Source organism: Coturnix japonica, chromosome 2 (genome assembly GCF_054131305.1).
Source record: "Coturnix japonica strain WE chromosome 2, WE-NBRP24, whole genome shotgun sequence".
Lineage (NCBI taxonomy): Eukaryota > Metazoa > Chordata > Aves > Galliformes > Phasianidae > Coturnix > Coturnix japonica.
In genome coordinates, this window is record NC_140664.1 from 124,375,990 (window position 1) to 124,401,857 (window position 25,868).

Below are 25,868 nucleotides of genomic sequence, written 5' to 3' on the forward strand. Positions count from 1 at the left end.
GCAGCATCTGAGCTGCTCAGTGTATTGGCTTCTAAATAACCTCGTAGGCTGTTCACTGAGGGGACGTTCATTACACGTACATTATTCTTTAACAGATAATATCTACCGTGTGCCAGCAAAACGGGGACTGCAAAGTTATCCAACCTTTAGCTGTTGGGCTATTCCTTTAAGAACAGTTTCAAACGGTTCTAAAGTAAGAGCACGTTTTAAAGCAGCAAACACATCTTGTCACATCTTCCACCGCCTCAGCCGAGCGGGGCTGCCCGGCGGATCGGCAGCACGGAGCTCCACGCCCGGCCGCCAGGTGTCGCTGTCACACTCCCCACGCGGCCCCGCGGCGCAGCCCGCGACCCCCGTCCCTCGGGCGGGCGGCTCCCCATGGCTCCCCATGGCTCCCTATGGCTTCCTGCCCCGCGGAAGCCGAGGCGGTGCCTCGTGGTGGGGGCAGCAGGTGCGGCGAGGCGCCTCGACGTCTCTCGGCGGCGGTGCCTCCTCCCTGAGCGCCGTCCTCCTGCCCCGTGAATGGCTGCCGGCTGACTGACAGCACGGGCGGCCACACAGGGCGGCAACTGCTCGCTGTACACCTATAAGGGTCGGCGGTGAGACGCCGGCCGTGGCGGCGAGCGGTTTCCCGTAGCTGGCGGCACAGAGCCGAGCGCTGGTTGCGGCAGGAGGGCAGCAGTCACTCAGTCCGTCGGTCTCTCTCCGGCAGCGGTGCCCGCACGATGCGGAGCTGCGGGGCTCGGCGGGCGGCGGGGCGGCGCGGGGGAACCCGCTGCTGCGCCGGGCGCCGCCGCCCCTGCGCGCTCCGCTGGGCAGCAGCTCAGTGAGCGCGGGGCCGCAGCGGGAGCGGGCGGGGTTGGTGCTGCTGCTGCCGCTGCTCCCGGCGCCGCCGCCGCCACAGGTGACTCGGGGCCGGGGGCCGCTCGGTCGCCGCGGCTGCCTATGCCGCCTATGCTGCCTGTGCTGCCTGTGCTGCCTATGCCGAGCCCGGCTTGAGCGATTCCGCCGTGCGTGCGCGACCGGGAACGCCGGGGACATGGCATCGCTCCGGCTCCTTCTTCTCCTGCTCCTGGCCCAGCGAGGGCTCGGAGCCGCGGCCGGCCGAGGACGGGCGCCGGGAGGCGGGCAGCCCATCTACAACCACATCAAGAGCCGCGATCCGCCCCCGGCCCCGCGGAGCCGCTCTCCGGAGAGCACCATCTTGGCGCAGCGGCTCGCCGAGGAGGTGCCCCAGGATGTGGCCTCGTTCCTCTACACGGGCGATTCCCGGGAGCTGCGCAGGGCCAACTGCTCCGGGCGATACGAGCTGGCCAGCCTGGCCGGCAAGTCGCGCTTCGTCTCTCACCCGTCCCTGCACGGCGCCCTGGATACCCTCACACACGCCACCAACTTCCTCAACATGATCCTGCAGAGCAATAAGTCGCGGGAGCAGAACTTGCAGGAGGACCTGGAGTGGTACCGAGCGCTGATCAGGAGCCTCCTGGAGGGGGACCCCAACATCTCCAGGGCGGCCATCACCTTCAGCACGGAGCCCTTCTCTGCCCCCCAGGTGTTCCTCCAGGCCAGCAGGCACGAGAGCCAGATCCACCTGCAGGACCTGTCCTCCTCCGCTCATCGCTTGGCCAACGGATCCCTGGAGATGGAGTGGTTCCAGGGCCTGAAGCGCAAGTGGAGGCCGCATCAACACAGGAAGGTCTTGAACACGGGCTCTAAAACTTTGGAGAACAGCTGGAAGAGGCGAGAGGGCTTCACGGCTGATAAGAATCACATCAGATGGTCCTCTCCTTACCTGGAGTGTGAGAACGGGAATTACAAACCTGGCTGGCTGGTGACGCTCTCAGCTGCTTTCTATGGGCTGCAACCAAACCTCGTCCCCGAATTCAGGTACGAGGAGGGGGCATGGTGGGTACTCAGTGCTTCCCTCGTTTGGGAAGGGCCATCTGTGCCTTTGGGGTGAGCTGGTGACCCGTTCCACATGCTCAGTCACACCGCAGTGCAACCCCAGGCCTTCCTGTTGAGCATCACCTTCACATGCCTTAGGGAGCTGTTGCTCGGTAGTGTTGCTTTTATCTTAGTCTGTAAAGCAGCTTTTTCTTCAGCAACTCTCACTGAATCAGGTGTGTGTGTGGGTTATGTTCCTGGTGTGCTTCTGGAGTGCAGAGAATGGTGGGTATTGTGGGTTGTAGGTTAATTCTCTGCAAGAGAAAGATGTTTCCCGAGCTGTTATTTCTTACTCTGCTGCAAAATGAAAACTAGCTCAATGCCAGCTATGATTTTAACCAGTTGAGACACTGCGTTTTCTGGTCTTCAGAGCACATCCACTGTGGGGTGCTCAAGCCTGGTCAGTGGTCAGTGTATGCTTGTAGGTAAATAAGTGTTTGCTACTGCATATGATTGCAGCCTAAACTGGCAGATAAGAAGCTTTTGGGGGCGTTGTTTTTAGAATTCCCCCCTCATTACGAAGCTGTGCAGATGATGCTGTTTGTGAAGATTTGCTTGTTTTCTACTGCTGTTATCTCCAGCAGCTTGCCACTGGGCTGTCTATAACATAGAGGAGGACACAAGGAGGCTTGTTTTGGTGCCTTATGTTAAGAGCAAAAAGATGTGGCTGAGGAGTGAGAGCAACCTGCAGGGTATGGGATATCAGGTTATAGTACCACCACACATGTAATGGGGATGATCTATTATTCTGTTCGGACGCCCATTGCCCTGAAGCAGCTTTTTTTCCCCTTAGGGAGTAAGAAGAGCACGGGATTTGCTTTGTGCAGTGGTAGATGGAGATTTCCTCTGTGCTGTTGGCTCTGGAAGAGGTTTTTCCCCTCCCTTGGATTGCTGTACAACTGTGTATGTGAATGGTTGCTGTTATTTTTGTATTAGCAATCTGAAATTCTCTGGGATCTAACAGGTGTGAATGTAGCCCTGTGTTCTTAGACATTAAAGTAATCTGCTGAATAAAGAATGGGTGGTTATTTCTCTGTAGCGTTACCTGTTGCTCTGGAATTTTCACACTTTCAGGGCTCCTTGTCTGCAGTCTGTTTGCTGAATTCCTTGCAAGACCAAAGGAGAGCTGTAGTGCAGAGCTCTGCTGGGCCTCAGCAGGTGCTCCGGATGAGTTTGGGGTACTTCTCATAGTCTGAGACCTGTAAATAATCTTAAGGATGCAGGTGAAAACTAGTGTAGGCTGGTGTTCTCTTACTGGGGGATAGCTGATGTAACAGTGAATGCTGGAGGTGGGGTTGCAGCTGCTGGTTGTTATGCTCGGTTATCTGAGGAACTGGATCTTGATGTAAAGCTGAACAAAGCCTCGCTGTCAACTTTGGAAAGAGGGTTTCTTAATCAGCAGAGCCCAAATCTCAATTTCAGCTCTGTACCAAGCTCTTGTGCTGGGAAGCATCTTGGCAGTGTAGGTTGCTGCTGCTGTGGTAGCTCTTATGCTCAGAGTGCACAGTGCAGTGGGTCCATCTGAGAGCAGCTCTGGCCAACCAAGGCCACCAGCAGAGGTCCTCCTGGATGCAGGGCACTGCCTTGCTTCCTTGGGCTTTCTGGTCTCTACTGACCATATGGAATTCATCTCAATTAAAGAAATAATTGTAGTAGTTCAGATACTTTGAAAGCTGTTCATTAAGCCTGTTGAAGCTTGGAGAAGCTCTTGGCGTTTAGGAGACCTTGGGGTGGGGTATGCTACAATGTTGAAGTTTTGTATTGTTGCTGAACAGTGGAAATTAAAGTTGTTTTTTTTGTATCAAAACCAGAGGTGAGTTGGTAAGCAGTTCTAAGTGGCTCCGTATGTTTTTAGGTGGCTAAGTAAGGAAGCAGGTGAAAAAGTACATATGTACATATGTAGTCAAATGGTGATTCCATTGCTTCTGGTTAATACTAGGTGTCTATTTAGTAAGCTTATCATTTGAGATATTGAGAAAGTAACTTTGCAGCTCCATAGAAAATAGTAAATTTGAAATACATTTCTTCCAACACTTGTGGAGCATCTTAGTGTTTGTGCAAATGTTTTTGGTGCTTAACAGACATGAAGCTTCAGTGAGTTCCTGAGAGAATAAATAGTTTGAAATCCAGGCATGTGAAATAAAAAGCTGAAACTTGGCTATTAGAATGCTAGTACTAATTGCTATAATGTCCCTCTTGAAATAAGCCTTATTTCCCCTCACCATCTGTCTGAGTGACACAATGGTTTAGCTTTAAATTCCTATTTAAGGCCATATGGTTAGAAGCAGCATATATTACTCTCCATCTTTTTCAAAAGCTACATTGGTTCAGCAAAATATCCCTGAACCATCTGTTAGGAACCCTTCATGGCTCGGTTTACATGCTCATTCCATTTAATAGTCTGGTATGAGACTGTTGATGGTAGTTTAGTGTGTGCCCCTTTGAAACTAACAGTTTATGTACTTCCTTTTTGGCTGACATTTGGTTTATGGCATGGTACATCAGGGGAAGAAATTTGTGAACACGATTTTCTCCTTGGAAAAGTCTTCTCAGATTCTAGAAGGAAAACGCATTGCCCCTGCTTCTATTGCTGTAGCAGTTGGGTGCATTGCATGGTGTAGCAATGGAAAGTTTAATAAAGGCAAGACTAATAATTGCTACTGGTTTTGTTCCTTAAATGCTACTACTGCAGTAGCGTTGGCAATGACTTCTGGAAAGTGCAGTCACAAGCAAAGCATCGTTACTGAAGTGTCAGGGGGTTGTGGTGCTTTCTGTTAGAGAATGTGGCTGTCCCAGGTAAGGTTCTTGTAAACACTTGCTATTAGTCTTTCATACAACGTGAAAGCCAAGCTATATGAAATGGAAATGAAGGCCAAGATGGAGAGAATGTGATCTCTTCAGTTGCCTTGCAAAAGCTCGAGCTATAGGCCCTCACTAAGATGAAGTGGGGAAACCAAAGGCTTTTTAATTGTACCAGTGTCTGATGCTGGTGGGACCACATCAACCCAGCGCTGAGCTAACAGTGGTGACTCTGCCCTGCTGCTTAGCAGGGTTTGCTGTTGTCTGCTCTCGCTGATCTGAGATCTGCTCAAAGGCAGGGAGACAACTTTCCTGTTAGCTTACGCTGCAGATTCATGTAGAAGCAAGAAGATTCCCAGGGACTGAAAGTAATCTGGCGTTAACTTTTCCCTTCTCCTTTTCTCAAAACTCTGAGCTGATGTGGTTTGCAGCTAGAATTTGCTATCAAATGTATTTAGTAGTATTTAAATGTATCACTAAATGTATAAATTTAAATTAATTGTATTAATTGTATTTAATACAGTTCTAGTACTGCAGAGGCTGGAACATGCTGGCATTTGTCATCCATCAGTGACCCTCCACTGCTGCTTCATGTTGTCCAATGGCATGGAGTCACATTGCAGCATGCAGTGATCCAGCCGCTCTCTCTGCAGCCCTGCAGTGGAAGTGGAGGGGTGTGAAAATCTTCATGTTGTGAGTTAAGTTCCACTTGCTAAAAGTCCTTTACTTGTTCCCTGTGGGATAAATGGGGGATCTTTATTGCTGCAGCAGTCTGGTAGGCCTATGGGAAGGATTTCATTTTGATCTGGAAGGGAAGTGTACAAGTAGTTTCACCACTAGGAGCACAAGCTTTTTTTTCTTCCCCTTTAAAACCTTCCTGGGTCACAGTGTCCAATCTTCTGCATCACAAGCCCACTTAATGTAATCAGCTGACTCAGCTTCACCTTAAAGTGGGTTGCTTTTCCTCTTGGCTCTCCACTTTGCTGGCCTAAATGGTTGGATAGCTTTTCCTGATTTCTGATCTAAATTCATTCAGTCAGCCCTCATCCATTTGTTTCTGTTCCAGAACAGCCTTCTGTCTGAAATAGCTCTCGGCTGACGTTTTCTGCCCGACCTATTTATAGGCAGCAGGTCCTTTTCCACCTTTGTTTATTAGGCTAAACAAACCTGCCTTCTCTGGTCTCCCGTCACAGAGCTCTCTGTTGCCATGGTCCCTATTCTCAAGAACTGTTCCAGTGTTTCTTGAATACAGTTAGTCACATTTGTGTGTGATGTTTCAGCCTTGTGCAATGACATCAATTTTCCCAGTCTCTGATGAATGAGCTACTGCTTCTGTGCAGTTCAGATTGTTTTCCTGTGTGCTACTCTCATCTTCTTTAATGTTGTGATGTAGTATGCCTTCACTTTGGGAAGTGGCTATTGCTTACTTCCATCTAGGAGGTCAGAATACCTCCAGGATACAGGGATATTTTCTTTCTCCCTGTTCTAGCATGGCCATGTTGCCATGTTTCACCAAATCCAGGTCAGTATTTGCAGTCAGTCTCTGAAGAACTGCTGGGAGGATGCTATGAAATGGTGGCTGCTTTGGCAGAAAGGAACATAGTCAACAAGCTGAAGTCTGTCATGTTCTTGAAGAGTGTTGTATTCTGGAGTATCTCTGGGTACCTTCATTCTGAAGTCTGGCTCAATCAACTGTTGTAACTCAGTACTTCTTCCTGACACTTACTCCTTTTTTTCTGTAGTTAAATTAGAAGGTAATACTTGGTGCAAATGTTAGTATTTATTGTGCAATTATATGCAGCTACTTCTTCCCTAAATGCAGCTCAATACAGAGTCTTGCGCTGTACTGTTAAAAGTAACTCAGACCACTCCTGTTCTATCCCGTAATGGGGTGCTTACTTATTGAAGGCAAATTCTACCAAGCAAGTAGAAGCACTTATAACAAATAAGTAATTTCTTAGGGAATATGCCTGTATGTATTTCACAGATGTTAAACTGATTGGTAAAATGCCCATAAGAGTAGGTTTAAAGAGAGCCAGAACTTGTTTTGTTTTTAAATATGATTTAAGTTCTGACTTTAAGCACCCTTTGTTTGAGAAGGCTTCCCCTTAATCTTTCCAATCTAGTCTCAGTATGGAGTTGGGAAAACAATTCAGTGTACCTGTTTAAGGCGGCTCCCTGAAGCTTTGACAGCATACATTAGTTACATAATCTTAAATATTTAAAAATGGTGAAGTTGATGTTTTCTTCAGTAATGTCCCCTGGCCCATATAACATGATTGAAGATGTGGGTGGATTCGGAACAGGTTTTAAACATGAAAAGGAATAATTTATTTCCTTGAACTGAACATTTTGGATTTCTGTTCCTGAAAAGAGGTGAGAGCCAAGAAATGCCTACTCAATGATTTATTTCTTTTAATAGAACCCTCAGTATTTAAGTGCCCTCAAAGCGCTCTGTGATATTGGTGTCTTTTATATCAGGTCATGGGTGAGAAATCTAGACAATGAAAGAAAAGGAACAAGGAATAGGGTGTTCTTATTAGAAACATGATTCAGCCTTTTTAACTTCAGCAGAGGGCCTTGTAGAGAAAGAAGCTAAACCTGACCAGGAGAGGACTGGAACACGTACTGTGTGCTGTGGAACTGTTGTCAGGGCTGCAGTAAGTTGCAATAAGAGCAGCTGGCTTTTTAGGTCAAACTGCTATTTCCTTTCTTCTGTTCTTGACCCCATCCTCCAGGAGTAAGGCTTTCAGCACAGCAGGCTCTCAAGGCTTCTTTTGAAGGGAGTGGGTACGTGGCATTTCCTGCTATCTGAGATCCAGCTCTGGGTTGGGCACCTCTTATTCTGTCTGTTCATGAACCTGAACTGAGATTGAGAAGTGTTCCCAAAGGTAAGAACAAAATAGGTGTGTTGAGTTAGTCCTTCTGGCAGGCACTTAGGAAGCACTATGAAAATGGTGGAAATGCTGAGTTCTTGTATCTTGGTTATGTCCCATTTACTAATAGGCAATACAATTTATTTTTTTTCCAAATTGTGTATCTGATCAAGTACTGATGGTAAGTATGGATTAATCTGATCTCTGATTTTAGCTTTTATTTTTGTCTCCTACGGTATGATTTGACCTTGGTTTCCATTAAATAGTTAGGAAGAGAAATAATGCTTTTCTGGTTTTAAATTTGTGTGATATTTACTTGGAGATCTGTGATTCTTGTGTGTTCCAAAGACACTTTAGAAACCCTCTGTGTTCAGTTTCTCCCTGTCAGTCAGGTGTAGTTGTGTGCACGCTTTTCTTTATTGCTTGCTAAGCTTGTTTGGATTCACCTAGTTTTGTTTTGAACCTGTTGAACAAAGCGGGAATAACATCCCAGCCTAATGCCACATCAGCGCTCTCCAGAACAGTTAAGAAGCAGGAGCTTTGTTGGCTCTAAAGTGTGCAGGGATTAAAAAGAAAAGTTGCTTTCTACAAATGCTGTTTTAACACTGAGCTCTTCCTACCTCCTGGTTGCTCACCAGCCTCACAGATTTCCCCTCAGGCTGCCTTTTTCTGAGATACCTGAAGATTTTGTGCTTCTAAAATACCGAGCCTGAAACACCTCTCGGGTTCCATCTTCTGCTTGAGTTTATGTTCAGTGTTCCTTTGTTTTGATAACTGGCTTCTGCTTTTTAGTTTTAAAGTTCTTGTACTGACTTTAAATCTGCAGAGTCAGCAGAGGGCTTGTGCTTAGGCTGAGGCCATCTTTCTTGTACAGGATCCATAGGATTCAAAGCTTTTCTTGTTCCTAACCTCTTCTTTCTTCTATCACTTTTCCCGCTTTTCCTTGAGGCCTCTTGTTGACCCCATGGGCAGTAATGGGAATATCTCAGAAATGTCAATTTCTTACTGAACAGCCAAAACTTAGTTTCAAGACTAGTTTCTTATGAAGAATCCAGTGTGATACCTTACTGTCAGTGACACTTCCTCATTTTTAAATGAGGTCATGCTTATCACAGAACTCATCTTCTACCAAAATTCTCAGCACCCCTCAAAGTATCTAGGAAGTTCTTCAACTAAAATGCAGGGAAGTTCAAGTCCTCAGGCAGCACTGCATGCCATAAATCTGGAGGCTTGATTTTTAAATCCCATTTAATTCTGCTGACAACAAAGGATTCAGCTTTAAGTATTCAACCCTTGTTAGTACTGTTACAAATGGCGCACAGGGATTTTCTTTGCAGGTGAATCTTAATTCATGTGCCCACACTGCTGTATCTTACTCTTCAGTTAAGCTTATTTTTAGTGAAAGCTGACTTTTTTTGTGAAAGTGGAATGAAAAGCAGCAGTTGTGATATGGTGGAAGAACTGGGTAAGTCTGTCTATCCTGTTAATAAGAAACTGGTGATAACTGCCCAGATCAGAACTAAGTTATATATGTATCCTAGTAGTCTGAATCTGGTTGTCACAATATATTGTGAAGGTAATGAGTTTTAGGGGCTTCTTGGTGATGTAGAATCTTAAATCTTAACTTTCAAAAGTAACTTTGAACGTGGAGAAGGCTGTTGCTTACCAGCTGAATGTCAGCTGTTGTGTATTGGACAGCAGGACTTTTTTGGATGGACAGCTGAAGACATTTTGAAGTAGACTCAGATGTCAAGTGTGCGCTATTTGGAAATAAATATTGAGTGCAACAGTTTACTTAATGAGTGCACAAAGTTTCCTCTTGAGAACTGTTACTGTTCTAGTCGCAGCCTGCATCTGGAGGTGTGGGGATCTACAGATTTAAGACACCTGCAGAGAATCATAGAATGGCCTGGGTTGAAAAGGATCACAATGATCATCGAGTTTCAACCCCCCTGTCATGTGCAGGGTTGTCAACCACCAAACCAGGCTGCCCAGAGCCACATCCAGCCTGGCTTTGAATGCTTCTAGGGATGGGGCATCCATGACCTCTTTGGGCAACCTGTTCCAGTGCGTCACCACCCTCTGTGTGAAAAGAAATCGCCTTTCTCGTCTCCTGGTTTTGTGCTAAGGAAGATTTTTGAACAATGATGTCAGGGGATGAATGGATATGACAGCAAGGATTTAGAAAGGCATTTAAATTCGTCATCTGCTTCACCGTGTGATGATGGCACTAAGAACCTTGATTGTACCTGGTGAAAGCATGTGGCATTTGTTTGGCTACGTAAGCCCACAGTGGTGATACATTTGTTTTCCCCCAGCTTAATGCAACAAATGGTGAAGAGATTTGCACTGTACTGAGGCATGCAGGATTCATGTTTACAGAGGCTTCAGTGTTACCTCATTTGACTGATGACAAATTACATATGCTTTTCTGATGCTTTTGAAAGGCTTCATTTTGACTTGGAGAGAGTTTTCTCCCTGGTATATAGCATTAAATGAACTGCTTTGTATATTTTCCCTTTATTTCTATGTTTCAGAAGGTTTATACAATTAGTAGTCCTAGTGCCCTTCATATATATATGTATATCTGCAGAACTGGTTACACTGTTACACAGATCTTGGTCATATAGTTGGCATCAGATTGCCTTGTTTGCTTATAATTCTTACCAATACAGCAATAAGGGAGCAAACCTAGAGGTTTGAATGCCTGCTTAGCTGAGCTCTAATGGCCTCTGTGCCAAAATCTTCTAAAGATCTAGAGGGCAAAGATACTGTTTATTGCCATTTAAATGTTGGCAGGCTGTTCTGTGCAGTCCTGGCTTAAGCTGGATTGGGAGAGCGTGAAGATGTTCCTTCTGGTCATTTGTGATGTGACAGTATGGGTGAGGATTCCTCTGTATGTACACACTTTACAACATGTTACAATGAAATATTATAACTACAGAAACTATCAAGATAGCTGGTAGGTTGGGGAAATAAGCTTAAATCAATTTCTGGCACAGATTTTGGGGCTAACAGAATGCCAACAAACAGTGGTACTGGAAATTAAGATGGACACAAAAGCCTCTTAAATCAAACCTCTGATCTGACAGAGAATCCTTGATGACATCATCCTTCAATGGTTATCTGTTATGTACAGTTCAATTAATCCTTTCCTATCTGTAATTGTCCAAAATGTTAAACATGGACTTGTGATCTTTGTCTTTTTTTTTTTTTTTTTTGTGTAGGGGCTGTTAAATCATGTCAGAAAACAAATATTTATAGTTATAAGGAGATTAACCAAATATACTTACTTGCCAGATGGTCCACAATTACCAGTAATATTGTTATTAACTTACCACTGTAGCTTGGGTTCAGCCAGCAGCACTGTCAGTACGGGTGAATGTGTTAGGCTGACAGGCTGAGTCTACTGCTGTACTGTTATATTTGTCTGGATCACTTCAATAGGAGTAGCAGAGCTTCAATTATTTCCAGTCTGTTCAATAAATGTAGCATTGACAGGTAGTTGGTCTGTGTACATACTAGGAGGATGTGTTCTTCCATATGTTCGGTTTCCCAAATGCTGAATCAAAAAATAACTGGAAATGTGGGTGGTTAATCAGGTTGTTCCAGCTCCTGTATTAATCACAGATGAATTTCAGAAGTGTATCATCATGTACATACTGGTGTACTCTGTGTAACGATGGTGGGGTATGAATCTGAGATGTTTTAAAATGGCAAAGCATCCCCAGTGAAAGCAGTATCTCTGTACCATCATGATGCCTTCTGTAAATGCCACACATACTATTAAACCTTTTGCTTTTGAAGGCATTATGCATCAAGCTGCTGCAATACCTTGCAGTATCTTAGCAGGACTGTGATGTCACTGTGAAACATAAACACTGCAGCAGTACAGTGAGAAAAGACTGATGTTCTGTGTGCAGGAGGTGAAAGCATGGTCAGGTAACCCTAATCATATAAAGACAAGGATGAGATTAGGGAAACCAGAGTCCATCTGGAGCTGAATCTGGCAAGAGATTAAAAAATGATCTTGATTACTCTTCATACAGGAGCATTAGCTACACAACTTTTTTCAGGTAGGCCTGCTGCTCAAAGAGATGCTACACCTTGGATAGAAGACGTGGGAAAGGCCAATGTTACTAGGTAGCAAACTCTTGCTGGGGTGGAGAGAATGCTTTGTAACTACTTCTGTTCTAGCAGTGATCAGTTTACTTGTAACTTTCATTTTATTTCTCCTTTCGTATGTATTCGTAGAGGGAGAACTTCTCCTACCATTTAAAAACAAAATGTACACGAGTACATTTCCTGTAAAGGAAACAGATCTACTTCCCTGTGGTATTCAGAGAGTCTCTCAGATTAGGCTTTTGTGGATCTTTTTTCCTTTCTACATCAACTGTCAACCGGTTTCTTTAGAGCAGTCGCATTGCTTGAGACACTTGTTAGAGTGTCTTTGCATAGTGCGAACTTAAGGAGGCATGAACTGCTTTAACCCCAGGCCTTCTGACTGCAGTCAAGCTCTCTCTATGGAGCCACAAGGAATTCATTATCTTGTGGAGCAGATCTTGTTCCCAGCCTACACATTTGTATTTGTATTCAAGAAGGTGGTCCGGAAAACATCAGAAACCTACCTGGTGGGATGTGCATGTGACCTGTTGAGGAAATTTAGTTGCATCTGTTTATTTGTGCCCTATGGGCATCTGGGACAGATACCCTGTCACTGTGTTAAAATAAGCTGTGTTAAAATAGTTTAGACTGTTGTAGGAAGCATGTCTCTGGGCTGCAGGGGCACCAGCAAAGCAGCCTTCTCCAGGGTTGTGCTGGGTAGTGGCTGGGGCCACAGAAAGACATGGGCCCTGCTGTGAGGTGGTGGGACCACTTGGATGTTGTTTTCCTCAGGGATGTGCAAACGTGAGGAGATGGCGTTCCTTAAAGCCAGGGGAAATGGGCAAAGTTGTATGTATTGTCTGTCCCATCAGAAATGGGGATATATTGGAGTGAAAGTACTCTGCAGATGGCTGTAGCTTTCTGGAATTGAGAAAGGGTGGAAATATAAGACTTTTCTGTGGGGGAGATTGTAGTACTAGCACATGCAGCTGTAGTGGTGATTAAGCAAGGAGAATGTGAGTGGCTTTGATTTAATTCTTTGTTGTTTCTTGCATATGAAGTCACTGGAGAGTTGGTGTGCATCTGGGTAGTGTACAGAAAAAGACTTCTTGCACAATTATGTTGGCAAATAGCATTCTTTGGCACAAAAGGGAGAATGAAATTGGCATGGCAATAATGCCTGGTGCTGGGTACTGCCTGGCCCCAGTGCTAGGTGTGTTTCTGGGGTTGGCTATGGGGCTGCTGGTGTCTGAGACAGAAGTGTAGGTCACCCACTGTATTTATTTTAGTTCTCTGCTGCATTGTAAAATGTGAAGGGCACTAAATTATCGGAGTGGATAACTTATTCATACCTGTCACCTTACATCTATTGAGTGCGTGTGATTTAGAGTTCTTGTAATGCATCTCAGTAAGGTCTAACATAAGAATCTGTCTGCAGGCTTGGCTTCAGGAACATGGATCTCCTCATTTCTCTTATCAGACATTTCATCAAATTCTGTATTTAGAAGAAAAATGTAGTTCTGCTTTGCAGGTTATAGCATCGTAAAGAAGTTTAACATATTGATGTAGTCACAGTGTTCAAGGCTGTTTTCTCTTTTCCAGAGGTGTTGTTAAAGTCGACATAAATCTGCAGAAGGTGGATATCGACCAGTGCTCGAGTGAGGGGTGGTTCTCAGGAACACACAGGTGTCATCTCAACAACTCTGAGGTATGTTTTTAAGGAACTGAGCTGCACTTCAATAAAATCTTTCCACGGTGAATGATTTTTGTAGTAAAATTGCTATGTATTTTAAAGACTTTGAGTGTGGTTTATAAGCTGCAAAGATCTTTTCATGCGTGGTACTATGGTTGAGTTTTAAAAATGCTTGCCCTTCAGGATTGTTGATATTAAATAAGACATAAGGTAAGTTATTGTACAGAAATATTAGCTTATAGGGATAGTGAAATGATTTATGAAGTTCTTCATCTGACTCAAACTACTATTTTACATTTAAAATGAAAATAGTCTTTTAATGTATCACTTGACTGGCCAACCTTGTGAAGTACAGTAAGAGTAACTGAGATGCTGGTGGTGTTTATTTAAAGAAGTTTGGTCTTTGAAGAATGGAACGTCTTCATTCAGAATTGGACACCATAACTGTTCTTGATAGAAATGTCAGTACTTTTACAGAGCTAATTAAATGTTTGTGTTTGATTCCTTCCTGCTTCCCATTTCTCCTGCGAGCCTGTGTCCGGCTCCCTCTGTCAATGTATCGTATGACTGGCCAGACTGAATGATCTATGTATTCAATGCAATTTTAAAACCAAATAAAATCATAGCACGTATTTTATTATTACATCTAATGTTGTTTTCAAGGGTGTCAATTTGCATCTATGAGATACATGTACCTCACATGTTTCTGTATTTTCTGGAAGCTTAATTAAAAAGCTGTGAATCTTCTACCAGAAGCTAGGAGCTGTTTACCTAACATAAAATACTAATTTATCAAAACCAAATCTGAATTTAGGAAGAGAGTTCTTGAGGAATTCATCCGTTAACCTTATCTGAGCATGACAAACCTTTCACTGCAATTCTTTTTTCTTAAACTATCTGTGAAATAAGAACCAAATGGTCTTTGAAGAGTAAATACAAATGGAATTTTTTTGGCTTTGTCAAATTTTGACTTCTAAATTCGAGAGAACACTTTTTCAATATCCCATATTTCTTCCTAGAAGAAAATAAAGTTTCCTGTGGTATCTTGGTAAACTGTGCTTTTTAATATATGCTACTTTTCTGAATGTAATTACATATTTTGACAAGTGCTTCCCCTTCTCCTAGTGTCTTACGAATAGAAACCTCAGCAGGGGATTGGGGTGCTAAGTTGTATTTCTTCCTGCAACTAAGAAGAAAATTTGGGGTGAGGTGTGTGTGTGGCAGTTAGGGTTAAAAAACATGTAAGGAAAATGGAGATAAGGGAGAAGGATCAATAGCCATTTCTAGTGACCCTTTTGAACTGGTTCAAAGTCTGTTGTTCGCTGTAATGGGTTCTGAATCCTGGACTGTGTTCTTAAACAAAACAGAATCTGTAAAAGCATACTGGAGGTAATTTCAAAATTACTTTTCTCTTCAAAATCTAAGTCTTTAAGTGTAAATCCTGAGAGAAGAATACGAAAAACTCTTCCCTCTGAAAAAAATTGGTTGGAGAATTTTTGGAGGGGAATGAATCTTCCTCTCGTTACACATGAGAAGTGGAATGTAATGTAGGAAACTGAGTGCAAAAGAAACTGTTCTAAAGTCAGCCTGAAGCAGAGTAAGGAAGGGAACTGAGATTTAAGTTGCTAAACCTTGCTGCTGGTTTTCAGTTTTGTTGAATGACTTAAGCATTCAGAGCTGCATTGTCTTTCCACAGACTCTTTTGTAAGCCTTTGCCTTTGTGAAATTGCCCTTTGTTGCTAAAACTGTTTAGTGCGCTGCCAGGGTACCTGTTCCATTTAATGTCAGTGCCATTAAATCTAAGGCAGAAAGCTCAGTTTTTCTGAGATACAGATCTGCTCTTCCCTGTCAAAAACTATAAACATAAGAAGAAACATACATGGAAAAAATACACAGGTAATTTGGGCTCTGTGGGGCTGCAGTGAATGGAGTAGGTAAAATTTATAGGGCTGGAAATAATCAAAATGTGTTAGGCAGAGTACAAGATATTGCAGGTAATTCTGAAATTAACGGGGGAAGAACCATAGCTTCCTAATAACAAATACAAAGTGATTTCACTATATGGGTGAGCTGGCTGTAGGAGTGAGAAGGCATGCACTTTTAGTGTTTGAAAGATCTTAAATTTTTTTTTTCTTTTAATATATTAGGTTATTTCCTCATAAATGCTGACAGCAACAACTGGTGCTTTAAGTAATGACTTTAGAGTCCTTGTTGAGACACTGACAATAAAATCAAGGCAGGGAAATGTCTGAAGAAATCAGCTTGCATAGCACATCGAGCTGGGCTGAACACTCCCAGCCAGCAGCATCAGTCTGGAAACTGCAGTGGCTTCCACACTGTTCACCACCCTTAATGAGACTGCCAACAGCTTGCACTGTTGAGGCAGGCTCAGCTGACATCCCTTTGGGTTTCAACAGTATTCCAAAAATGACAACGTGCAAAAATATCTAGAGGAAATGAGAGAGGCAGAGTAAACAAAAAGGCTTGTTGCTGTCTGTGTGTATGTCTGTGTTTGTAGGAAGATGCATTGGCCTACTCTGTGAGTATTTATTCTACACAACTGCACAACCTACTGAGAAAGGAAACACATAAGCAGTATGATTAGTTTTTTCCTCTTTAGGTAGTGTAAACATTGGGGCTCACTGCACCTTATTATAGTGAACGTAGTATTACAGTCAACCAACTGAAATGGATGGCGAAGGTTGAGAAGAAGTGTGTCTGATTAAAAGTGTAATGGGGACTAAGCTGGGAGAGGAAGAACAACAGTGCTTTCCGTGTTTTCCCAACAGATGCTTTCTGGTACCCTTGTCAAATAGATAAGGCTACTTAATGCACCTACTTCATGGGAGGGAAGGCATGATAGGAGGTTTGCATCAAGTCATAGCCGGGTGGGTCATGTCCAGTGTCACTGTTTTTTCTTAATATTTACATATATTTTCTGCCCTGACTATAAGGAAAAAATGCAGTCAGAGTGAGAAGAACTTGAAAATAATACTGTGTGTTGGTAATACAATCTTTAATGAGAAGAGTTTATAAAACACAGTTAATTTTTAGTACATACAGATTGGGTTCAAGTTATGGCAAGAGATGTACCCAAATCAGGGCGTAGAACATAAGTAAGGGTATATTTCCCCTTGGAAGAAAACAAGATCTTTAGTGTTAGATTATACTTACTAGATCAAATCCTAGGCTGAAAGAGAAAGATATTTTGGATAGGCAGATGAACAGTTCAATTTAATACACAGATAAAGGAGGGGAAAAAACCCACAATGAAACCCCAGCAATTCTGGATCCAAAAGCAGGAAGGTTGTCTATTCTGTCCTGACTGATGGCTGCTCACATAATAAAGTGTATTTGAAGAGCATGCCATACACACAAGGGCATTTAAGATGCTGTTTTAAAAATAACTTTGCATTAGGTGTGTTCATGGGAAAGACCCATTCACAACAGTATAGTAGATCTAATCTGGAATTCTTTCAGCTATGATTATGCTAAATAAGGTAGGCATTTGTCAGAGCTCTCAGTGATAAACAAGGTGCTATGAAAACCAACTTGCAGTATGAAGAGCAGACAGGTTGCTTAGCTACAGCTATCACAGCCTTTTCAGGAGAAAAAAAAATCCTTAAATGATTCTGGAGTCAATCTCAATTTTCAGCATTTTCTTCTGAAGAAAGCTTTAATAATATTTGCTTTCATCTTAGTGCTAGCTTGAGCATTTAAATTCATCTGCGTTGGTTCTATTTGATATTGTTTTCCTTTTCCCCAGAGTTAAAGTTGAAAAACCATAGATGACTGGTTGAGTGATGCTGTCTGACAAAGAAAAATAGCATAGATAGATCTTTCTTGTTGCAGGTGATCATGGATGGCATCAATTACTGGTAGTTTTTTTTCAGATCTTTCTCTGCTGAATGTGACATTATAATACTGGGCAGTGCTGATGACCTGAACTGGTGATCCTGTCCTTGCAGACATGTTGTTGTTAGAAGTGAAATTGCCCTTACTTGATTTGCCCTTGCAGAGGTCTGGACAACATGTGTTTGTCCCATTTCATGTGGATATAGTATTTAATGACAAAAGTAAAATTATGGAGAAAGGAAAAAGAAAAGGGTTACAGCTTCATCCTGGGGAAGGAGCAATAGTTGGTATTTAGGATCCTTCAGCCTTTGTTTCTCTTGTTCATACCATGAAATTTTTGTCCTTAAAGTGAAATGATTGAACTTTGGGGGTGTGGGCAATCGCCAACAACAACAAAAAGAATCAACACAATCAAAGCACCAAACCCTATAGGAAGGTGCAGTTCTGTGAGATTAGATGGTTCAAGGGACTGGAGATAGGAGTGTTCTCTGCTTCTGTAACCCAAAAGTTATTAACTCTGGTTTTGTAGATGTACCCTTCAGAGCACATCTACTACAGCGGGGAAAAGGCTGTTCAACAGCAGAAGTAAGGTGAGGAAATACGTCTTCCCTTTCTGTTTGGGAGGAACAGAGAATAAAGGCTCAGACATCTAGTTAGCTGAAGGCCTATCCACAAAACATGCCTGGCAGGAGCAAAGGGCAACTTGCAGAGGGAGAGTGAGTGCAGGAAATAGCTCTTCCTTGGAGACAGACTGAGAAACTGACCTTCAGTTTCTTGTCCCAACAAGTTCAAGTCTATCCATAGTCACAACAAACCTTACAGAAAAGAGCCTGGGGACTGGCTGGGCTATTCTCCTTTGGAAAGGTGGCGGTGAATTACCTTTCCCAGATGCAAAATTGATAGCAGCTTTGTCAAATCTAGGCATAAACAAAGCAGAACTTCATTCAGGGATTTGTTACTATTACATTTGGAAGACTGTGCGATATCTGAAAAAATCTGTATTAAGCACAATTAGATAAATGTGGTACTTTGGTATCAAAGAATCAAAAAGTATCAAAAATATCTTGTGAGATTATTACCTATTATTTTACAGCTTGTACGTGGGCAAAATGTTCTTTATCAGATGGGCATTCTGACTGAAATTGACATGTGATTTCCAAGCGTGCAAATTACTCTCTCCAGTTCAGTTTCTGCAGGAAGATGAAAGAAAGTGAGCTGAAAGAGGGTCATGTTGTTCTGCAGCCAGGATCTAGTGTGTGGGTCACCTTCAGAGGGGGATTTTGGGGTGCATGGCACTGTATGCACTCCAGACTTCAGATGCCTTCAGGATAAGCAAACATCCTGATATTTTGTAAACCTGTCTGAACAAGTTCATGATGTACTTAGTGATCTGTACTTCTTATACTGCTCTGGCCAGAGTAAACGGCATAGCTTCTTTATTCAAATACACTATTGCTCCACTTCTTGTTGCAAAGGATGCCAACTACGTGTGAACCATGCAAGCTCTGTTCATTACTTGAGTATTCAGCTGTTTTCTTAATCCATATACTGTAGAAGGCACTTCAGTTGTGGAAATACAAAAGTTCAGCTTATGCAAGTATTCTACAGTGAGTTATTTCTGTTGAGGAAGAAAAAAATAGACTTGAGAAAGAGTATGTAATGCTCTGACTAAACCAGTGGAAAAAGATGGTCTGCCTTATCTTAAAGCTTTTATTAAATGTACCAACTGTTTCTCCTGCTTTTTTTTTTTTTTTATACTGCAAGTTACCTGCACAAGAGACAAGTTTAATTTAGCCTTGAGGAGAAAGTTCATTCCTTTTTTTCCTATAACAAATTAAAATTAGATTGAAAACATATTAAAGATCTCAAGATGAAAGACTAAAGAGAATAGCTGCTGAATCTTCATACTCAAAGCAATGTACTGAGCCATAGCAATAGCTGTAATGGAAGCTCATTTTGTTTTATTTTTGGAACACAGTTTTATAGCTTTGGATATTGAAATACCATCACTTTTGTTTGGTGACTTCTGGTAGAAGGTATTTTTTCCCCCCCATCAATGTCTTTCTGCAAATAAAGAACTGTTTTCTTTTTTTTTTTTTTTTTTTCCTATTTGCCTGTTCTTTTGTCTGTGAGATTTGTCCTTGTCTGCATTTTACAGTACTGCAAACTGATAGCTCTCAGGTCGTCCATTCACTGAGCAGGGTTTTTTCTCCTAGAAGTTTTGCATCATTACTAACCTACTTAATATTGGTGTTTTTTTCCTTTTTTTCCTCTTCATTGCTTTGCCATCCAATCTTATTTTAGATCATGAATATGTTAAGCACTGATCTAACAGAGCAATGCAGAGTATTTGATTTTTAATCCATATTTTTTTAACTATTTCTTTTTTGTTCTGACTAGTTTATAATCTATTACTGTAATATCTTCATCTTATTACTGCTTATTCTTTGGAAGAGTTTTATTCTTTCTATGATACATAGTGAAAGAAAAAGCTTCTCAACATCTTAAGCATATAAACTATTGAAGAGAGATATTTACTGTCTTTGATTTGTCCTTTGCTTGGAAGGGATGGTGAGGAAAAGTAGATATTACTGTAGAAACAAAAGAGCCAATCTCTTATTTCTAATAAGCCCTGTTTTCTGCTTTTATCAGGGCTATAATTCCTCTGCTGTAAAACTTTATCTCTAGATTTACCACAACTGTTATTCATAGGGAAATCAAATTCTATTTACTAACATGAAATGGACAGTGCAGGTTGCTGAAGGGTTGCTATTCTGTCTGTGTATAGCAGCTGCCTTTTTTCCCATTAGTGCCATCTAATTACTCTTAATTTTTTCATCTCTAGATGTGGTTGGTGAGGAAAGTAATATTCAAGGAGTGGTATAGCTGTGTTCTAATCTGGATGAAGTTCAGTAACTTTTCATCTAAAACATATGGTCTTTCTCCTACACTGGAAAATAAAGTGAACTAGATTGGTCTCAGAGCTTCTTGTGAACACCAAGATGGCCATGAGCTATCAATGTGTGCTTGTGGCAGATAGTCAGCAACTACTCACCTGTGAAAGGAACAGTGGTGCCAGAAGGTGGAGAGGGGTGGTCTTTCTCCTCAGCACTGGTGAGGCTTCATCTGGAGTGCTGGTTCCAGCTCTGCTCTCCCCTGTATAAGGGAGTCCTGGAGGTACTGGATAGAGTCTAGTGAAAGGCCTTAGAGATGTGTAAGGGCTTCGAGTGTGTGTTGTGTGAAGATTGGAGGAGGTCTCATCCATGTGCACAAGTATCTGTTGGAAAGGTGGACAGAGACATGCTCTTTGCAATACTATTCAATGACAGGGCAAGAGACAGTGGCTAAAAGTTGAAACACAAAGACTTTTACTTCTGCATTTTGAGAAGATAATCTTGTATTCTGATGGAAACCTCTGGGTGATGACACGTTGAGGAAGTCTAGAAAGCCATTAACAGGTCAAAACATCACTTCTTTTTCCCTCCTGAAAGGTTTAGAAAGGTTTAAAAGCTTTTAATACTACCTGGCCAGTTCTGTCGCTTATCATATCTATCTAGTCACAGAAGCACCAAGGTTGGAAGACTTGTCAGATCATCCAGTCCAACCATCCACTTATCACCAGTATTTCCCACTAAACCATGTCCCTCAGTACAACATCTAATTGCTTCTTCAACACCTCTGGTGACTGTGAGTCTGTCCCCTCCATGCCAACCCATTCCAGTGCCTGACCACTCTATTAGAGAAGTATTTCCTAACATCCAACCTGAATCTCCTCTGGTGCAACTTGAGGTCATTCTCTGTAATCCCATTGTACAGTTGTGTTTTTCAGCATAGGCTAAGCAGCTTGTCTGTGCTAAATGAAAGGAAGTCAAATAAGACCAGTAGTGGCTAAGAGTGGCAGTTGTGGACCAGGGCCATATTGTGCATGCTATTACACGAGCAGTTGCATGTAGAGCTTAAACTCCTGAATTGATGTTGTTCCAGAAATCTTCAATGGGAGTACCACGTTTTGGTACCTGAAGGAGGCATTTCTTGGCAGTTCAACCACACTGAATACTTCTGTGGATAGCTTAAAGGATACTTGCTTGAGATGAATGGCTGAATAAAATACTTCAACTGTGTCAATATGAATCTTTCAGAGTATTTGTGATTAATAACTCCAAGACTGATGTTTTTACTTCTAGAGTGAACTTCAATTCTGAAGTTTGAGTTTTCCTATATGATAGGATTTCATAATGATGATTGCTTTCTAAGGGGCTACTATATCGCTAGAGTCTGTAATTATGGAAAGCAGTGTGAATGAAACATTACTTTTCCACTTAAAGAAGAATTATTTTTACAGGTTTAATGCATATTTTGGAGGTGTTTCTCTTTCCAAAGGCGATTGAGGTGCCTGCAATACTGTATTAGTGGATTATCCTAGTTTTCTGTTATTTCTCAATAAAAATTGTATGATTAAGTCATTTTTGTTAGCAGTGTAACTTAAAAATATTTTTGTTGGCTACATGATTATAGGGAGCTAACGAATAAGTGAGCCACAATAAATGAATTCCATAGATTAATGAAATAAAGGGAAATCAGGGTTTATGTGAAGGACCATGCATGTCAGTGGGTTGGTGTGCCCACAGATGGTTTCCCTAAATCTACATCTACAAGCCTTAACTTCCCAGTGAAGAGAGTGATGGACGAAGAGAACTTGAAAAGAATAAATCTATACTGCAGCTGAATAGATTCTGTAGCAAGACTAACAAGGCGCAACACTGTTAATTTTTTACAATGATACAAACTCCCTTGTCTGTCCCAAATACCTGAGATCATGTCTTCCCTTATGCTCTTATTACACACCTTTTAGTTCTGTTAAAAGTAACAAACTTTTATGAGAACAGTCTTTGGGATTTTTTCCTATTATTTCTACTTTAAATCTCAAATAATTCAGGGTTTGCATGTGCATGTTTATAGAGCCATAGAGCCTCTGAATTAATAACTATGATTTTGTAATAATAGCTTTATGTTAGAACTGATTATTTCAGTTTGTGGCATAGAGACGGTTCTCATTAATAGGATTTTAATCCTTGTTTAATTCTGAAGAACAGAGATGATAATCTGTGATGGTTGTGAGGGTGTGCCAAGCTGCTGACCTGTTGCACTGTACCTCAGAGCTCTGTGGTGCCGTGCTCTGTGTCAGTGGGTCAATCTCCCCTTATCACCTTTTCAGCTACGACTGATTGTGTTCCATTTAACCATCAGTGCAAGAAAAGTTCCCTCAGTAAGTAGAGCTCTGTGGAGGTGATCCAGATAGTTAAGGTCACATCAGTTTCTGGCAGATACTCAGTCTTTCTTCTGGAACCTCTGTGTAGTTCAAAATCAGTCTTTCTTTCTGGCTTCCTCTTTTGGAAAGGATTTTCTGAGATAAAATCATCGCTTACTTGTGGTGTTTCCTCTTACTTTTGAAATTGTATCATCCTAAAAGAGGATTTGCATTGATAGCCACTACTGTAGTGATGTTTTAAAGTACTTTTTCATTGGAAATTTGACTGGAGGTGAAATCATGACTGCCTAGTACATGGTACAATGGGACCCCAGGGCTGTATCTTGGATGTTACTGATTATTTTTGCCTCTTGACCTAATTATAATATTGCTTCAGTCAGACCCTTTACCTTTATTGCCTATTTACTCCTGCTTGTAAATCACATGCCAGCTTCCTCTTTTGAAAAAAACAAACTCCAAACAATTGCATGAATTTCTACTCAGGTCTGCAGTCTTAATTTAAATGAGTCACCATTTAGCCTGGTGTTTTAGATACACTTGGGAAGCACACAGGTACAGACAGATAAAGCTATTTGTGTGCAGCTCCTTTCCTTACCTCTGGCTTTGCTTTACTCCTCTGTGGAGAAAATACTGCAGAGTTTCTCTCAGCTTTTCCCTCTAGCTATGCTTCTGATGTCTTCTAGAGCCCCTTCCTATTAATTTTGTTCTCTTGCATTTTAGCACCTCTAGTAAGTAAGTGGGATGGTTGCACAAATGTTTCAGTGTTGGGGCAGCAAGTCTCAAGAGGCAGCTACACATTAGTTTACTTTGCCCTTATTGCCATGAGCACTGTAGAGTGGTGATAATTGCACTGCTAAGCAGGAAAACCAAATTCAAATGCAGTCCCACCCACCTGCTCTCTGGCTTACAGAGTCAGAACCTTTCTGGAAGATCTATGCTAGTCCTTCCAGTGCTGCTCCACGTGTTTCATTTGAGGCATTGTGGTCTGTGCTGAATAGTTGGTCAGACTGTATTATCTAATACTCCCCTTTGGTTTGAAAATACATCCTGTACAGTCAGAGAAGTGCTGAATCATTTAATTGTGGGTACCTTTGATCCTGTTACTATTTCAATTGCTGCAGTTTTTGAAGTACAGTAAATTGTCTCCTCCTCTTTGATGTCTTTTGTAAACTAAATTAGCTGAGTCTTTCAGACCTAGACAATTATACAACAGTGCAGTGCAATTTTCTAGACTAACCCTATTAGTAGCGAACTTTCTGCTTCAGTTTCAGTCAGTTACATTTGTGAAGTTTTTAGCAAAACCGCTTGACTGATGCACACGAAAAAGAAAAACAACTTTTTATGTGTGATGTGAATCTCCTGTGAGAGGTACATATGCAGAAATAGCAGCACCTGGCTCGCCGCAGCAGCAGATTGTGTCTATTTTGAACCAGTTCTGCTAGCATTTGTGAAGTCTGTTCCTAACACAGCAGAACAAAAATAGAGGTATATTCCATCTTTTTTTCTTCATGTATATTGATCAGACTTGTTGCCTTAGTGGACAGTTAGACAGTTAACAGCCTAACTCCTATTGAGCTGGACTCTGTAGTGAAAATCAGAAAAAAGATTTCCAGTGGCGTCTCTGGACAATTTAATTTTCCTTATGCCTACTGAAATATTCCTGCTACAGTTTAATTCCTGAATCAGTCTTGTGTGTGTTTGCTACGTCCCGTCTTGTGGGGAGAGATTAATGAACAATTTGTAGCCCTGCAGAAGTCTGCAGGCATGGGGAAAAGAAGTGCCGTGTGGGTCACATTTCTCTCTCCCTAAAAGTAGTCTGTGAGAAGGAAAACAACAATGAGATTTTGGATGCTTGCCTGAGATTGCTTGGCTTTTTCATAGGAAAAGCTACAGATGTGAACCAAGTGACTCTTTTAGAATGGATGCCAGAAGTGTGGAGCCTCGATAATAACATCCTTGGACAATCTTTATGCAGGAGACAATGGGTTTTTAGAAAAGCAGCAACTTACAGTTTACCAATTCAATACAATACATGGCAGGTGGAAAAAGTAAGGGCAAGGGATTAAGATCGACTGTCTTTATTTCCTTTTCCCTCTAGTTGTATGAAGTAAGTTCTACCCTAAGCCAACACTGACATAGATCTTAGGAGGTTGAATGCAAGAATCTGTGTGACCAAAACACACAGATTGCATGCTGGAGGGATGGTGCTTTGCCGAGAGCTATTTCCAATGTAGAGTCCCACATGAATATTTTTCAATGCTCCCTTAAAATAGGATTGTTTTTATTTTCTTTTCTCACAAAGAATTGTAGTGTTTTTTTCTTGTTTCTGTCAAAATGTCATTAACTGATACTGCAGATCTAATACCCTAAAATTTTGAGGCAGCCCACAATCTTATCTAGACAGTAATGGCCCCTGCAGTAGCTTCTTCAGAAGAGATGGCAACGTGGAGATGTTCTGCAATTCAATATATTATACCAGAGTTGCTTTGGTTCTTTTGAAGGCAACTTCAAAAAATTAAAAAAAAAAAAAAAAGAAAAAAAGAAAAAAAATACTTGGAAAAATGAATGATGGATTGTTTCTACAAAGCAGATAGAAAGGATGCAGACATGTTTTTACCATGTCCTCAACGTAAGTCACACGTGGTATCCCAGTGATTTTTCTCAAATGTTTTGTAATGAATCAGATTATCAGTAACAAAGCAAGTTGTTAAGGTACTGATTAGTAATTAACAGCGATGGGAGGGTATTAGACCTGGCTGGGCAATTCTGAATTGTCTGTTTCCTTTCATTAGTTAGGCAGTCATGGGTGCTGATAGGAAGCTTGAAAATGAGCTCTTCATGGCTTATAAAGAAAATACTTAAAAATTACAGTTGTTGAGCTACTTTGTCAACCTCTGTATATGAAAATTGTACTGTCAGGTTAGTTGTGTGAGGACAGCAGCTTTAAAAATGGGTTCTGTTTGTCTCCATACGCTTATGTCTGACATGAAAGAAGTATTTATGCTCTATTTTTCAGTACACCTAAGTGAATTCTTACAGAAGAGCCATGACCATGACCTATTGCTCACACTGTTGCCCCATGAAACACAGTTCAGTCTTTTAGGTGATAATAATAAGATCCTAGTTTAGCTAATTTTTTTTTTCCTCTTAGAATTTTGAAGTTACAACAATATTAGATTGATTAAAAAACATGCTCTCGGGCATGAGAAGTAATGAAGGAAAGAGATCAGCAGGACTCTTAGCTTATAAAAAAATAAGTGTAATGAAAGATAAATAACAGGAGCTTATTACTTGAGGATGTAATTATTTGAGAGAACATGGTGAGGAT

General features: G+C 41.8%; 1 protein-coding gene across 1 annotated transcript in view; it reads left to right on the top strand.

Annotated features, from left to right (window-relative positions):
* Nucleotides 1-513: 513 nt before the first annotated feature.
* The window catches only part of GPR158 (G protein-coupled receptor 158), a 166,569-nt gene continuing 141,214 nt past the window's right edge, over nt 514-25,868 (top strand). The window contains exons 1-2 of the mRNA XM_015853313.3: nt 514-1,887; nt 13,326-13,431. Coding sequence (XP_015708799.2) covers nt 1,040-1,887; nt 13,326-13,431 — 954 coding nt within the window. The 5' untranslated portion in view covers nt 514-1,039. The remainder of the gene's footprint in view (nt 1,888-13,325; nt 13,432-25,868) is intronic.